This window comes from Eptesicus fuscus, chromosome 12 (assembly GCF_027574615.1).
Source record: "Eptesicus fuscus isolate TK198812 chromosome 12, DD_ASM_mEF_20220401, whole genome shotgun sequence".
Taxonomy (NCBI): Eukaryota; Metazoa; Chordata; class Mammalia; order Chiroptera; family Vespertilionidae; genus Eptesicus; species Eptesicus fuscus.
In genome coordinates, this window is record NC_072484.1 from 40,557,702 (window position 1) to 40,574,742 (window position 17,041).

At 43.2% G+C, this 17,041-nt stretch overlaps 1 protein-coding gene across 1 annotated transcript in view; it reads right to left on the reverse strand.

The window, feature by feature from the left end:
- Positions 1 to 17,041, reverse strand: part of ATP8B1 (ATPase phospholipid transporting 8B1) — a 111,239-nt gene that overhangs the window by 37,391 nt on the left and 56,807 nt on the right. Inside the window, exons 3-11 of the mRNA XM_054724149.1 lie at positions 9,784 to 9,881; positions 8,356 to 8,469; positions 6,198 to 6,296; positions 6,020 to 6,081; positions 3,968 to 4,040; positions 3,795 to 3,865; positions 2,488 to 2,570; positions 2,214 to 2,372; positions 1,955 to 2,043 (exon numbers count right to left, since the gene is read on the reverse strand). Of these exons, the coding sequence (XP_054580124.1) occupies positions 1,955 to 2,043; positions 2,214 to 2,372; positions 2,488 to 2,570; positions 3,795 to 3,865; positions 3,968 to 4,040; positions 6,020 to 6,081; positions 6,198 to 6,296; positions 8,356 to 8,469; positions 9,784 to 9,881 (848 nt within the window). The remainder of the gene's footprint in view (positions 1 to 1,954; positions 2,044 to 2,213; positions 2,373 to 2,487; positions 2,571 to 3,794; positions 3,866 to 3,967; positions 4,041 to 6,019; positions 6,082 to 6,197; positions 6,297 to 8,355; positions 8,470 to 9,783; positions 9,882 to 17,041) is intronic.

Here is a 17,041-nt window from a genome sequence, read left to right on the forward strand (position 1 = left end):
GATTTATCCTACATTCCATTATGAGGTGAGGTTTTATTCCAAAATTATATTTCTGAAGAGCAGCTAGTGTCTTACATTCAAATCCTTAAACACCCTCATATTGTACCACATTCTCTCAGTTACTTTTATTTTAAACAATAACACACTGTTTGGGGAAGATACCTTACCTTAGTATGAAAGGATTTCAAACGTTTAATGGGATGCTTATAGATAATGTTTAATGGAAATGACTTTTTTTTTTTTTAAGGCAAGGAAATTTCACCCAGATTTGGGTAATTTTTTTTTCTTTGTTGATTAAGGTATTATATATGTGGGTAATTATTCTTGAAAGCTTAATGATCACTTCATGTTAAAGATCATTTAAGAAACAATATAGTAAGTATTCTGTTGTGGAAATTATGATTATATACTTAAGGGCTGAATAAAAGTCAACTATTTAGTAGTATTTGGGTCCTTGTGGTAGTAATAAAATTTCCAGGGACAGATTTAAATTTCTGGACAGATTCACCAAGTCCTGTATCTCAAAACAAATTGCCACAGAAGGAGAGATGATGAGCTCATTGTGAGTGCTCCAGCCTTAGTCAAGGCAAGACAGTGAAGATGCACATGAAAAACTCAAATTAAGTTTTCATGAAATGTGAGAGCAGGGAAAAAGAATTGTTTCTTAAATTAATACATTATTTTTATGATTTTAAATATGTATATGCAAGTAAAGTATTATAAGTATTATATCCTCCCTATAAGTATATACAGTATATTCAAATTAAACAAAATACTTTAAAAAAATTAGTTCTCTTTGGGAACCTGGAGGAGCACTTAGTATGTGCGGCTACCCTAAGGAGCAGGCCTGAGACTGCTATCCTTAGCAGGCCTGCTTGCAAGCTTGGCCTTAGCTGGCATCTGGGAACTTAGATTTTGAGGAAGTTTCCTGATTCCTTAGTTCTTTCTTTTTTTAAATTAAAAAAAATATTGATTTTAGGGAGAGAGAGAAAGGGAGAGGGAGAGAGAGACAGAAACATCCATGAAAGAGTACATCGATCGGCTGCCTCCTGCATGCCCCCTAATGGGGATCGGGCCCACAATCTAGGCATATACCCTGACTGGGAATCTAACCAGATCTCCTGGGTGCATGGGTTGATGCTCAGCCACTAAGCCACACCGGCCGGGCCTGACTCCTTATTTCTTATGCTCTGATAAGAATGGCTCATTATGCCTCTTGGTGTATGTTTTATGCTGACCACCGCTCTCCTTCGGGGAACCTGGAAGTCTGGTGATCCCAGGCTGACAGTGCCTACGTGACCAGACCCCAGTAAAGCCCCAGGCACGGAGTCTCTAATGAGCGTCTCTGGTGGAGGCAACATTTAACATGGGCTGTCACCAATTGTTGCTGGGGGAATTAACTGTGTCGTGCGTGTGACTCAACTGGGAGAGGACTCTGGAAGCTTGTGCCTGGCTTCCTCCAGACTTTGCCCCAGGAGCCTTTTGCCTTTGCTGATCTTAGAGTAATAAGTTATAGTAAGTCAGAGCTGGGAGTACAACTTTATGCTGAATTCTGGGAGTCCTCTTTGTGAGTCATCAAACCTGGGGGCATGTCTTGTGGATTCTCAACACACCTTAGATTTAGGCTTGCCTTATATTTGGACTTATACAGTATATGTTGGAAAAAAGTTTGCTTTTAACAGAACTACCCGTATGGGAAACTAACCGTGAAGTCAACCTAACCTTGACTTCAGGAGCCCAGCCCCACCAACTTATCTAGCCCCTGGTTTAGAATGTGGCCTTTCTGAGAAAAAGTGAGGGAAGCCTCTCTCCCCACTCCAACCTTGAAGTGACTTATGCCTGTTTCTACCTGGCCTACAGAGGTAAGATTTCTTTGTGTTAGAAAAACATACAACAAAATTAGAACACAAGACAGCAATCTAGCCTCTCACCCACAGAAAAAGAAAATAAATACCGTATAAACCATGTAGTTCATCAAGTAATCAATTTTAGTTCTTTTAAATCTGGTTTTCCCACTATTCTTCATTATTTTAGTGTCGGCACCTAGAAATGGAAAATTCAGTATGATCAATAATTGGAAAAGTCAATGCACTGGCCTGTGGATAAAATTACTCTTCCTTTGGTTTCAATGGAGAAAGAACAGAAGAGCAATCCCCTCCTTTAAATTTTGAAAGTACCTATCATATCAATTTCCCAAGAAACTTCGAAAGTACCTGCAAAAATGACCAATCCATGACAGAAATCGGTGTTCCTAATTACACAACCACGTAACAAAATTTTATCAGCATCCAAAGAAAAACTTGTGTTTCTCCAAAAGAGCGTCCCTGTAAACTTATCTAGTCGGTTATTGGGTTCTTCGCATTCAACAAAACCTTTAAAAGAGATAAGATTCACATAAATACTCATGCAAGGTTTTCTAATTTTAATGAATAGGGAACGAATCAAGCAACTAAGATTTAAAACAAAGGAAGACGTGTTTTCACAAACCATCAAATGTTGCCAATGAATTTTCTTTTTGGAGATATTGGTGTGTGGTTTCAAGTGCCATTTTGAACTTCAAATTGGTTTCTCTAGAGGGGGAGGGGGCAGGGAAAGAATTAAACAAATTTTAGAGTTCAAACGGGAATACAAAGAAAATTGTTCAAAGTAACATTAGGCAATCCTAGAAGCAAAAGCTAAATAATTAGCTTTTTATTTTATTTTATTTTTTTATTTTCAAACTCTCTGATCATCTTGGAACTTCAGATTTCGACAGAAAAACTCCTGACCTAGGAAATGTTGCCAACATTCCTGCCAGACAGAGGCACCCAGAAATGCTCCTTCCTGCTTCTAACTAAACGCTTACACCAGCCTAAACTATAAAACTGCCGTTTAACAACTTAGCTTCTAATATTGCATCACACTAAGGTGATTCTACAAGACATATTTTTTTTACAGAAAGTGTCTAGACTGTCAACTTATTGTTTTCCAGAGTGAAGAAGTAGATCCCATGTCTTTGAAAGATAATCCTCTCTTTCCAATCCCAAATCTTGGCATGTCCCACCCGCTCACTATTCTCACTCATGGGAATAACAGCTGTTTCATAATTAAGATGGAACATCCTCCGACTGGCTTACAGAACAGAGGAAGATCTAAGTTTTACTCGGTGATTTCAGCTCTCCTTAAAGAGGCATATGCACAACTAGGCTGTAAGGAAAGGGGTTTACACTAGCGGCGTCCCAACTCTGAAACTTACACTGTGTGACCTCGGACAGGCTACATCACCTCCTGGCCTCAGTTTCCTCATGGGTAATGTCAAGGTAATAATATTACTTGTCTCAGACAGTTGTTGAGGAGATTAAAGGAGCTAAACCATTAATCTAATGTAACCTAGTAGGCACTCAATAAATGTACTGAAAACGAGTCAAAAACAGGCCTTTACTCTCTTTCAAGTGGAAGCACAATAATCAAGACCAATAAAGGGAGAATTCAAAACTGTCTGCTGGCAAAGACTTTGACAATCTGTTCTTTTTTTCTAAAATAGATTATATTAATATCATTCGGACTTGTCTGAACACTGCTCAGCAGTTCACAAAGGGCAGGGCTCGAAAGGTGGGGAAAGGCAGGTGTGACAACACCACTTTATAAATGGAATCAGACAGGGAGTCTGGTCGATTAGGGACACTGCTGGCCAGAGAGCACGTGGTAGAGGCCAGGCCAGCTCTCAGGGCTTCCATTCCAGGCACGGCTTTCAACATAGCAGACTGAGCCTTCCAAGGGAAGCTTTAACGCAGGCCCACCTGAGACCCACTTACCCATCCAGTTCAGCTGTTTCGACATAGCAGAGGCTGTTCGGTTCGGAGCTGGACAGCAGTAAGATGTCAGCCTGTTCGAAACAAAACACACCAGTGACACGGAGACCCCAGGCCAGATCGAGCGCCAAGTCAGATGGGAGAACGAGGAATGAGATGCGAGCTTATTCACTTACTGGAATAAAATCATTTTTCTTCAGACGAATGACATCTCCAACTTGAATCTCCTTCCACTTGGTAACTTTGAATCTAAATATTAAAAATACAGATATGTTATGGGTGTTTTAAAAAAAGTTACTGACAAGAGATCTGGCATTATTCTTTCAGGAAGCCAAAGGTTCTGGGAGAACATGAAAATCACAGGAAAAGTTTGGCAAAAAGTTCAGCCATTTAATGACGTAGCCCCATTAAGTGGTCATGAGAAAGGTGTTATCCTCTGAAGGAAGCAACGATGACGGTGATGATGGTGATGATGATGGTGATGATGGTGATTGTCTTCTTTCTCTCCCCCGTCGTATAATGAAGGGTTAAGGGGGGCTACTTAAACATGTGGCCAGAGACACATGCCACCCGTGTTTGGTTTTGCTCACGTCCTGTGTTCCCACCACTCCTGTCCTCTTTTTATTTTTATTTTTTTAAGGGAAACTATTTTTTGTTGTTGGATATTTTTCCATTGATTTTTAGGGAGAGTGGAAGAGAGAGGGAAAGACAGAGAGAAACATCGATGTGAGAGAAACACACTGACCAGGGCCTGGGCTGGGGAGGAACCTGCAACCAAGGTATATGCCCTTGACGAGAATCAAACCCGGGACTCTTTGGTCCACAGGCCTACACTCTATCTACTGAGCCAAACTGGCTAGGGTGAAACTATTTTTTTTATTATTGATTTTCGATGGAGGGAGAGAGAGAAAAACATCGATGTGCGAGAGAAACACTGATTGGATGCCTCCTGTATACACCCCTACCGGGGATTGAACCTACAACCTAGGTATGTGTCCTGACCAGGAATCGAACACGCCACGTTTTGGTGCAAGGGACAATGCTCCAATCAACTAAGCCACCCGGCCAGGGCTCTCCTGTCTCTCCATTATCCATTACCTCCTCAGCTGCAGGTCTGAGTGGTCCCAGGACAACAACACATTATGACTCCCACATGGGCCACCTGGAATCCTCATGGAACTTTAAAGTTTAAATTACCTTTTTAAATGGGTTTGTATCACTTTCATAATAAGTCTAATAAGGGTATTGATAAAATGTAAAATAAATAAAAGGATGACTACCTTCAGCATCAAACTGCATAGGCAATACCCATTTAAATTTCTGACAAATAAACATTTTTAAAAGTTTTAAAATATAGTCTGTTTTAAAGGTTTTTCACATATAAAAAAGATATTCCCAACAGATATTATGAACCTACACAATGAATAAACTTAACTTTTTTGGAGGCAGGAATTCAATTACTATGCTTGTCCTCCATGAATTTATGGATAAAAAAAGATCTAGAGAATTACAATACATTTTAGATACATGCTAACATGCTCATTTCCCTGATTTTACAAGAATTTATCACACAATTCGTAAGCCCAGTTTTTTTAAAATTGGCTTTCAATAAATGAAATTGTAATTAGTTTACATTTCAATATCTCTAAAACTGTAAATTAGCAATTTGCACATGGATCTCTAACGATAACTAAACAAGTTAGCACCTTCTTGCCACAGCTCTTTGCAGGCGATAGAGGCAATCCCATTGGACTCTTCCGCTGGGATGTTCGGGTCCCCTTAGGAGGCCCTTGTTGCCTCCCCATCTCTGCTGCTGTTCCCTAACTTCTGCTGTGCAGGGCTTTGCTCAGATGCCTGACACCAGCTAAAGCGATTCCTTCCTTCAGTGAACTTTCAGAACATCTTGTTTTCATCTTTCTCATTAAGATCTGAATCTTATTTGAATTATTTGTGTGGGCGTCTCATCTTTTGTCCCCAGCAGAGATGGGGAGCAGCACATTCCAGACTGAAGAAGTTGTGTAAACACAAGGCCAATCACGCAGTCCAATCTGCAACCTCCCATAATGCAATTTGGGTAGAGCCTCCAGGTCACAAAGGGAGTACAAAGCCTTAGGAATTTTAGAGGGTGAACGCGCCGCTAGACTTTTCTGATGGTTATCTCCAACTATGTTTCTAGACACATTTATGCAGTAGAGCCTTGTAACTAGGTCACCATTGACAGACAGTACCTGCCATCCTTAATGACTTCACATGTCCTGTTGTTGACTTCGTTATCCATTTTATGGCGAGCCTTTAGAAGAGAGATGGAGAAAGGTTATTTTAATAATCTCAAAGTGTAAAGTGTTAATGCCAAACTTAAAAATAAGTTTGCAGCCATAAGGGGAGAGTCTCACGGGAAATCCTTACCACATCATCCACCAGGTCTTTGATCGCCGTGATGCCCAGCACCAGAAGCAAGGGCACCAGCGTGGTGTACCACGCCAGGGTTGTGATCTGAGGGATGGCCTGGAAGAGACAAAAAGGCATACATGTGTGCCCACGAAGGCAAACCCACAGGTAACTGCTAATTCTAAGCTTACTAATTCGAAGTCTAATCTCCGTCATCACCCACCCAAGTGTGCATCCTGCAGAAAACAGAGAAAAGGCATCTATACGTCCAGCTAATCTTCCTCTTAACCATCTGCCTTCTCTCTAGCCTCTGGCCTCCTGAAACAGAGCCCAGAGAACAGTGGCTCCTGAAATTGTCTCATTGTGACCTTAGCTGAACACCAAGGAGTCTTTGTAACATGACCGTAGAGGAGAAGTGCTCCAATTTTTGTGCGAAAATCCCAATTAACTGGGCGGGGTGGGGGGGGGGGGTAGCATGGGGTGTGGGTGGAAGGAGTCCTTTCACTTTGAGGGAATGCATACAGCAGGCTCTTCACTGCTCGGGGCTGAGCCTGGGGGCTCGGATGCAGGCAAAGAAGGCAGTGGGCAGTGGCTGGCTCTGAAAGCTAATGATTGGATGGGGCATCTTTGGGGGCACTAGAAGAAAGCACTTCCTTCAGTGTCATTGCTATTGGTCCAGGCAAAAAAGAGGCTGGCCTTGCAGGAAGCCAGGCGTCCATCAAGATGGCATACAAATTGGAATAAAATACTGGAAACAAAATTTAGTGAAGATCTTTTGTTACCATCTAATTGATCACTGGGCCATACGTACTGGTTAAAATGGCAGGCCTTACAGTCAAGCTCCTGGACCCAAGTCCTGCCCAGTTCTACCACTTATGGGCCACCAGACTTGGACCAAGTTCCTTTGTCTTGCTTGGCCTCAGTTCTCTGCAAAATGCAGGTTACAGTAGTACTCAACTCAGAGCACAAGAAGCAAGTGAGGTAACAGTGCAAGGAAAGGGCTGTCTCAGGCTGTTCCTATTATCCACATTGGATTGCTGTACTTGACAGAAACTGGAGCCATTGGAGGAGACAAAGATCATTTTCCACATTATTGTCCATAGGTGTAACTCCCCTTCCCCTGCTAGAAGGAAGTAAGAGGAAAGTCACCCACTTATCACAGTGGGACTTTATAATTTATAGTTTATCTCTCCAAGCCTATCTCAAAGGTCCCTTGTGATAACATGACCATCCTGCACTGTGGAGTCAGCAGGTCTTACATTCCACTAAATCTGATGAGTATCTATTTCTCTCTCTGTGTGTTTCTGTGCATATGTGTGTGTGTGTATGTGTGTGTGTGTGTGTGTGTGTGTGTGTGTGAGATTTGTTTCTCTCTCTCTGTTTCTCTCTCTCCCATTCTCTCTCTCTCTCCTCTCCACTCCATGCATCTCCATCCCCACCCAGACACACATGCTACCATTCTCACAAAACCTTCCTGGGTGAATCCCAGCAGGTGAGACTATTTTCGAGATCCAATGCTTGGTATAAAGAATGTGATAAAACCAAGAAGATGTGCCATCCTCTGTAACCTGTATATGAGATGCTAACGGATGACACTCCCAGTGGTAGAGTTCCTGTGATTATAACAGCTCCTAAACAGATAAAATTAATGCTCTCCAGATAAGTGATTTTTTTTTGGTCACAATAAAGAAAAAATTAAAACTCAGGAAAAAAATTGGCCTTTTCCAACGTAAAACAACATCACAAAAATAATTTATTGAGATTTATGACTAAAATATGAATGGAAATCAATAATATACTTGGGGAAATTAGGCATTTAAGTAAAAAATAAAGGAGAAGTATAAACAATAGATTTAATTTTAAGGTACAAAAATAATTTTACAATGTGAAGATTTTAACTGGATTCACATCAGGGAAGCCAGTTTTAACATTCACATCAGTATTAAATGGAATTTTTAAAAATACAGAATTAAAATAACATTTTCATTTGCTCCCTTTCCCTGTTCATTTAGCACCGATGGAGCCAGTTCTGTGCAAAAAGCATATTCCTGTACGAGCATCACCCTGCTGTTAATATAAAAACTTTCAAGATTAGTCGACTTATATGCATCCACAACATAAATGTTACTGAGTCACCATAATTCAAAACAGATTTTAAGATATCAAAGGGCATTACCTGTAAGATAAGAAGGACCAGGAAATAGAAATTGGCTGCTCTCTTAAACTGCTCAAACAAATTCATTGGTAGAAAGGTAAAGGCATTATACTTGTACGTTTTAATTGCATTGCCCTGTTGGAAAAAAGGAGAAAGTCATTCTAAATCACGCCCACACATTTATCACAATGTACACACATCTGCGAAAGCACTAAGTCCCATAGCCAACAGTGACACAGAGACGTCATTTATCCCAAAGAAAGATACTGAGATTTCCTTTAAGCTTCTAATTCTAATCAGGTCTCAAAATGACTCCTTGGAGGCCTAAATCAGAGATGGTATCAAGATGCAGACATTTCACTCAGAAGTCTCTGGCAAATCCAACTGTGACCAAACGGGCCCTGCTATATTCTTGACCCCTTAGAGCCTCTTAGAAAACAGGACAAAGGGAGATGTCAACATGGGCGGCAAAGCAGGAGGGGAAGGAACACTTTCTGTTTAAGGGGTGATGGAGGCTGCTATGTGAGAAAGAGTAACAAACACCGTTGTGGGCTGAACTATGTGCCCCAAAAGTTACACTCAAGTCCTACCCCTGATACATGTGCCTGTCACCTCATTTGAAAATAGGATCTTTGAAGATGTAATCAAGTTACAATGAGCCATTCTGGATTAAGGTGGGCCCTAATCCAGTTCTGAAGGCCTTAGAAGAAGGAGAATTGGGACACAGAGAAACAAGGGAGAAGTCCATGTGAAGACAGACACAGACGAGAGGGATGCTCCTACAAGCCAAGGAATGGTGAGAACGGTCAGCTGCTGCCAGAAGCTGGACAGGTGCTTGCAACAGACCATTCCTCAGCTCCTCCCGAAGGAACCAACCCTGCCAACACCCTCCTTTGGGATTCTGGTCTTTGAAACTGTAAGACAATGGCTTTCTGTTGTCTTCAACCACCAGTGTACGGTCCTTCCTTGCAGCACTCCTAGAGAGCTAACAGACAACATTTCAGCCCATGCTGCACAGGTGTCCTTTAGCATATTTCAAAGATAATAAGCATTTTTGAGGTGAAAATATCTCCAAAATATCTAAATCTATCATAGGCAGGAAAGGGAGAGATAAGTTATTAAGATTCCTTTCAATTTTTTCTTACTTTTGAACATAAGGCTTCTGTGATATGACTGTATATTCTTTCATAAGACACGGTAAAGAGAATTTTGCAAATACATAGAAAAATTTTAAATCTACATAATTTTGTTTTGTTTCAAACCACCCTTAGACAGCCTCAGGGCAGCTAAACTTACAGCTATGACATTCTATAGACCTAACAATGACTGTCATGGCCCTAGCCAGGGGTTATCTAGAAGGCAGGTGTCACATGAAGCTGGCAAGCAGGTTGGCTATTGGAGAAAACTGGCTTTTAGTGAAGACAATGTAGGCAGTTAAAATCAACTTACTGCATATTTGCTCTCCTTGATACAAAAGAACTTGGTGTTCATAAAATGGGGCTGTTCGTGGAAGCTTCGGTCATTTGCTTTGACTTGCCATGAACAATCTTTAAAAAAGAAAGAAGAGAAAAATCCATGATGTAGACAATTAGCATGTTGTTATGGGTTGATTTGTGTCCTTCCCAGATTCACTTGCCAAAATCTTACCCTCCACCCCTACCTCAGAATATGACCTTATTTGGAAATAGGATCATAGCAGATGGAATCAATTTAAAGTGAGGTCATTAGAATGGCCTTTGACCCAACATGACTAATATCCTTATTAAAAAAAGTAAATTTGGACACAGAGATACACATAGAGGGGAGATGATGTGAAGTCACAGGGGAAAGACCAAGAGACCAAGGAAAAAGGCCTGGAACAAATTCTTCCCTGAAGGAATGAACATTGTCAACACCTTGGACTTGAACTTCTTGTGAGACAAGAAACTTCTGCTGTTGACGTTACCCAGTTTATGGCACACTAATGAACATATTGTAACTTGTCCATAGAACATCAGGGTCCTAAAAGAGCGAACTTTGTTTAAATACCCAAACAAAAAATCCCAGAGCCCCAGAAGGTCACAGCTAAATTAAATTATTTTTTCGAACTCATTTACTTATCTTTAAACCACCCAGTTTGTGGTACTCTGTTACAGTAGGCCTAGGAAACTAATTTATAACCCATTAAATATTCAGTGAATGAATAAATCAAAGAAAAAAGGCATAAACAACAAACTCAAACTTTTGAGTTCTGATCCTAGGTTAGTGCTATGCACTGCTTTATCCCGATCTGAAGTATCTGTCATCTTTATAAGTTCATTTTACGTACTTAACATCCCATCTACCATTCAGTCACCACATCTAAATTCCAGGGCACTTCAGAAAGTTCAGCCCTAGCCAGTTTGACTCAGTGGATAGAGCATTAGCCTGTGGACCCAAGGGTTACCGATTCCAGCTCGATCCCCCAGTAAGGGGTGTGCAGGAGGCAGCCGATCAATGATTCTCTCTCATCATTGATGTTTCTATCTCTCTATCCCTTTCCCTTCCTCTCTGAAATCTATATATATATATATATAGAAGATGTTTCCTGATTTAACAGAACATTTCTCAACTCTGTGGAAGTCTCCTGTGTGTTCCCCCCTCACATTTTCCTCCTTTCTACCCTTCAACCAACCACATTCCTAACATGTGTACCCCTCATCCTCTTGTTTTCTCATACATGTTTACCAAACAAGAGCCCCAAACAATATATTATTCAGGCCAGTTCTTGAGCTATATCATGTGCATTCTTCTGTGAATTGCTTTTTATCCCTCAACATTATGTGAGTTTCATTCAGGTGAAGAACTGTTATTCATTTCCACTGTTCCCTAGTATCCCATCATATGCACATACCACAATTTATCAAATCTCTGTTAATGCGATTGGGGTGTTTGGCTAGTACAGATTGTTTCGCTATAAACATTCTTGTGGTTGTCTCCTGGAACTCGTAAGATTTTTTCCCAGGTATCTATTTAGGAGTGGAATTGCTAAGTCTAGATGATGACTTTCATCTTTTGGTTGCCCATGAATCTTGATGCACCCTTTCTCCCTCTCTTGAACATCCCCTGAAGGGATATGAGTTCAGTCATCATTGAGGGGGAGAGAAAGAATAGGAGAGGAAGGTGGTGGTGGTGGTGGTGGTGGTGGTGGTGGTGGTGTGACTTTCAGCTACAGCCTTGGGGAACCAAAGCCAGGAAGGACTGAGGCAGGGCAGTGCCCTCATACAGCTCTGACAAGCATGAATGTGAGGTGGGTAGCCTGACTGAAGACTGGGGACTCAGCTTGCAGTAGTGACATGACACAGTTCCCTGGCCACCCTCTGTCCTCTCTACGGTGTCCTCCATGGCTTTAGACCCAACACCCACCTCTCTACCTCATGGTGACGACTGTTTTGTGGTAGGGCTGGCATTTTGGAAAGGGATAACTCATAGTGGGTCTCTTACTTCCAGAACCTGATATAGCAGGAGAGGGGCCCCTCTCTGATTTGTGGGATGTCCTAGGATCCTTTGTGGTGGGGCTGTGGCTACTGCCCCTTGGACTGCTCCAAACTTGTTTCTTTTTGTCATGTCCAAGGGGCCTGCAGCTGGTTCAGCCCTCGCTGAGAAGTTTCTTCTGGATAAGAAACTAAGGGGGAGCTCATTAAGTGTTTTTAGAATGGGAGCCTGAAGGTACCAGGAGAGGTGATGGTTAGAAGATAGGAAGACAAGGGGATGGCTGATGGAGGGGAGTGTAGAGGAGGTGAGAGGGAGGGCTTCTTCCCTGGGGTGAGGGGTAGAGAAGGATGAGTGAGGGAGGGTATGTAGGGCCTTGAGTTTCTCAAGGGATAGCGCATGAGGTGGCTCAAAGTGGGCACCTACAGGGAGTGTGAAGGTCTGACCAGCTTTTGAGAAAATGGGAAAGGAGGTCAGAGGTTGGAGTCAAGAATTTATCATGGCTGCTTGATTGTGTGCTTTTGGAGCATTCAGCTCTGTTGCCAAAAACAAAAACAAAAACAACAACAACAACAACTTCACTCATTGTTTCTGGCCCTTTCTATACAAAGTATGGACAACTTGCATCGCCTGAGATCTGGTTAGAAATGCAGACTCTTCAGGTCACACGCAGACCTTGGGCACCAGAATCAGTATTTTCACAAGATCTCAGATGGATTCCTGTGCACCATGGCTGTGGGATTAGCTGCTCTTGATCCAAATGGAATCCCTAAGGTGTTTTTTTTTTTTTTAAATCACTTCCCAAAGCCTTGTCCACCCCTTCTGCTTTAGTCTGGGTGAGCCCAGTAAAGGTCCCAGGTGACCCTAATTTGCAGGTGACGTAATCCACTGCTCAAGAGCAGCATTCCTCAGCCTTTCTCCTGCCTCCATCACACCTGACAGTGACAACCCTCCCAGCAATATACGTTGTCACTAAGCAACTCACTGCAGGGTTGGAGCAAAGCAGGACTTTGGGGGCTCAACTGCCTTTTGAAATAAAGTGCCCTCACCCTTAATGAGGATCTTGTTAACAGAGTCTGATTGGCTGGTCTGGGAGGAGCTGGAGGTTCTGCATTTAACAAGCACCCAGTGATGCTAGTTGGTGACCACTAGGCTCTGAGGAGCAGGTGTGCTAAGTAGGGATGAGATGCATTATTCTACCGATTCGAGGTAGAAACTGGTGAATTCATATTAATATGGATTCTCTCCTTGTCTCACTCCAGACCTACTCTATCGGCATCTCCAGGGACTGGGCCCAGGCACCCACAGGGTTTTAAAAGCTCCACAAATGTGGTTCTGATGCACCAGTGAGACTGAGCACCCCCAGTTAGGGAGAGGGGGAGAGAGAGAATGAGAGAAGAGTGGGGAGAGAAACTCAGAATCCAAGCAGGCAGTAAGAAAAGCACAAGCCGTGTTAGGTCTCCATGAGCAAAAGCTCCTCTCCTAAGCTTCAGTCATGAATGACACTACTCAGAATCAAGTTCCAAAGAGGGAGGTGGCACAGTCTCACCACCCCCTCCCCCATTACAAATCATTGACACAGGAATATCCCCACCCCCTCGCTCACACACCCTTTATTTTACAAACTGCCAGTTACTGTAGTGTCTTAAGGCTAAAGAACAGGCAGGCAGTTTACAGCCAATTAGAGAAAGAAATTAAGTAATCAGAGTGGAATTTCCACATGTTAGGTGTTGAAAACTGAAAACGAATCTGATTGAGTAGAAAACATTGATCCTCAGCATGCTCCAAGGATTTCCTAGGATTCACATATTTCAATGGGCTAGCTTAGTCTGTTTTCTGATTCCAGATAGAAGAGAATTCAAAGATACTCTAGAGAGCCACACCCTTCATTCCCATTCTTCTCTGAAGACAGCATTTCCGTGGGGTTTGCAGCTGTTCTTGTTCTGTTGATGCCACACCCAGTCTGAAGTCACACGCAGCACACTTCCTCCCTGTGTCCTGATGCTCTCTTGGTGATACCTTTAAGCCCTCATGATTGAACATTCCATCCTAAACAGTCAAGCAACACAACACAAAATTCACCCCTACACAAAATTCCGAGTTGGAAAAGGCTTTAAAAGAAATGCAATTTTCTATTTTAAAGTACAGAGAGCAACCCAACACAGTCAAGAAGAAAGGACTTGGGGGACTCCCTGTACACTATCATTTAGGTTAAAATGAATGAATGAATGAATGAATGAATGATGTTGAAGCTTTTGTGTGAATCACCTCCAGTTCCAAGTTGTATAGTCAGAATCAGTCAGTTCTAATACGCAGTAGTCACACCTCTTAGAATGTATGCAAATGTGAAGAATGTGTGGATGGGGAGTAGGGGGTGGGTGCACTTATGGAAGGACTGGGGGCAGGAACTCACGGAAGGGGCTCCTCTCCTAAAGCCCTTACCTGGACTCTCCCTCTCCCTAAGAATACGTGACTTGGCATGGGCACAGCAAAACCCAAAAGTCAGCCGACTCCTCTAAGGACTGCATTCTGGAAACTAAAGCTCAAAGCTGTCTATTACATTGTGGTTAAGCGTTTAAAATTCTGTCACTTTCCAGGTACAAGGCTGCACCATTCTTGTTCGTTTCTTACTAGTTCATCCTAAACTTCTAATTGCCAGCCAGCAACACAAGTGGCTGTCCCATAAATATCTCCAAGTGGTTAGGTTCAAAACAACAACCCTCTTCTTGAACCACCCCCCCCACCCGATTACTCATCCCCACAGATGTCTCTGTTATCCACCGAGGCAGAAGGCACTTTCCAAAGGTGGCCACAGCCGTATCTCCCATCCTGCAATGTGACCTTGTGACCCCCTTATCAAGAAGTAGCATCTAATTTCCCTCCCCTTGAATCAGGGCTGGCCTCAGTGGCTCTCTTATAACCAAGAGAACGTAGCACTCATGATGCTGCCTGAATTCTACAACCGGCTTCTGCTTTGATCTCTTGGCATGATGATCCCGCTTAGGACACTCCCATGGCAGCCCAGCGCCATGCCAGGAGAAGCCCAAGATGCTGGGGGTGCTTCCATCCAAAGGCCCAGTTGAGCATTTGAGCTATCCAGCTCAAGGGCCGGACATAGGAATGAAGAAGCTTCCAGATGATTCCAGACCCCAATGGTTCAAGTCTTCACAGCTGAAGTCCCAGATACCCGAGAGCAGACACAAGCCACCCCCACTGTGTCCTGTCTGAACTCCTGACTCAGAATCTGTGAACATCATGAAATCGCCATTTTATGCCACAATCTCCATCCAGGGTCCTCCCTCCTCACCATCACACGAGTTTTGTCTTTGAGTCACGCATAGAGGTGTGGTGTCTGAAGCAGATTAAAGTTATTAGCTTGCCAAAGGAAGGCCTGTAGAGAGAGAACAGAGGATGAATGGAAATGTGAACATTTTAAAGGTGGGGGGAGAGGAGAAACAGGAGTGCTGGGACAGGAGGGTATCACCTGCCAAGGAGGTCAGCACTTCCTGACAGAGAGGCTGTTGAAAAGGTCAAGCAGTCAGAGAAAACAGAGGTCGGGAATAAGTGAGTGATACGAAGCTCACCGGACTTGGCACTGGGGTTCTTGGTGACCTTTCAGAAAGTGCTATCCACAGGCAGCCCACGGAGGGGAAGAACCTGAGAGAAGAGGAGGATGTGGAGGTGGATAAACGGGTTTCCAGATGCATGGCCATGAGAACAGGAGACAGGACACCGGCCCGAGGCAGAAAGCAAGATTCAGGTAAGAATCTGCTGTAGATGGGAAGCTGTGGGTGTATCTGTAAGCCAGCCAGAGCGAGAAGATGGGAGAGTTCATTAAAGCAATGCTGCCAAGGAGGCAGGAGACAGCTTTTCCATTCCGTCCCGGGCTCAGAAGAAAGGGCCAATTTGTACTCATCCAGGGATCCCCTCCGGACCACTATTTCTTCCCAAGGACTTCCTCTCGAAGCTGGTTCCCAACTGGCACAGGGTCACCCAGGGAGCTAACCTAGTAACACCAGGATGGTAAACCAAAGAACAAACAAACAAAAAGACCCAGCATTCTAGCGTCAAGGAATTTAAGGAAGCTGTGGCTGAATAGAATTAAACTGGTTTCTTTAAAGCACAACCTTCCTGGATCCCTTTATGCCAATGGACAACCTTAAACTCCAAGACAAAGATCAAGAATTCTGAGTTTCTGGTTACAGGACCACAGAAACTCAGTGCCCCGGAGTATTCGGTGGGACTGGTGTTTCCCAGAACACATTCTAGCTAATACTGTTCTGTGCTAGTGTGTTTGTTCATCATGAAAAGAGAGTGTTCATGCCCAAGTGAAAATAGGAAGGGAAGCAGAGTTAAGAAAGGGGTAAAGAGGGATGCACGGGAAGAAGAGAGGAAGAGAGAAGGGGAGAAGGGGAGAAGAGGAAGCAGACTGGTTGGGGGCAAATGCCAGGCAGAAGGAGAAAGGAATGGGGGAAGAGGCCTAGCACTTACTGAATGTCCTCTCTGTGTTTGGAAGGGCAGACAGAAGTGTCAGAATAATAATATTTTTAAAAGTCACAAGCAAAGTTATTCAACAGGGGTTTTGAGAAATGAGAACCACCAAATTCTTCTAGAAATATAAGCCCCCATTGGAAGAGACTATGAAGAGACCAGATCAAGCCGAACCCCCTCAATGCCTATATTCTGAGGATAGAAATCGACAAGAAATAAGACCTGCCAACTCAGCCATCAGGAAAGAGCCTGGAGCACCAGCATGTGAAGGCAGAGTTGGAAAAAACCAGGGGTGAGAGTTGCCACCCACTACGTGCTTGTCTGACATTTCTGCAGGCACCCAACCCCAGGCCCTTTGCTGTGTCCTCAACCACAAATCTGATAGCGTGACACCAAGCACCAGCAGCCAAGTTCACCCTTTACCCGTGGAGCCAGCTCACCAGATATCTCTCTACGGTAGAGATTCCAAGGTTGTGATATGAAACTTAGAAGTGCAGCGGGAAAGGAATGAGGAAGAAACAGGTTGTGCACTATTTGGGCAACCAGCTAGAACTCCTCGCTAACTTTCCCCATCTGAACTCTACCCAGCCTGGACCTGTTATGACAGAAGCCACATTCCTGTTCAGCTTGGCAGTGGTTCCATTTTCAATTAGCTCCACTGTCATGACTTCTACTTAGAGGCAGAAAGCACGTAAGCTTGATACTCAATATCAGCCAGAAGTCCACGAGAAAGTCTAAAAAGTATACTTTAAAAAAAATAATTTTC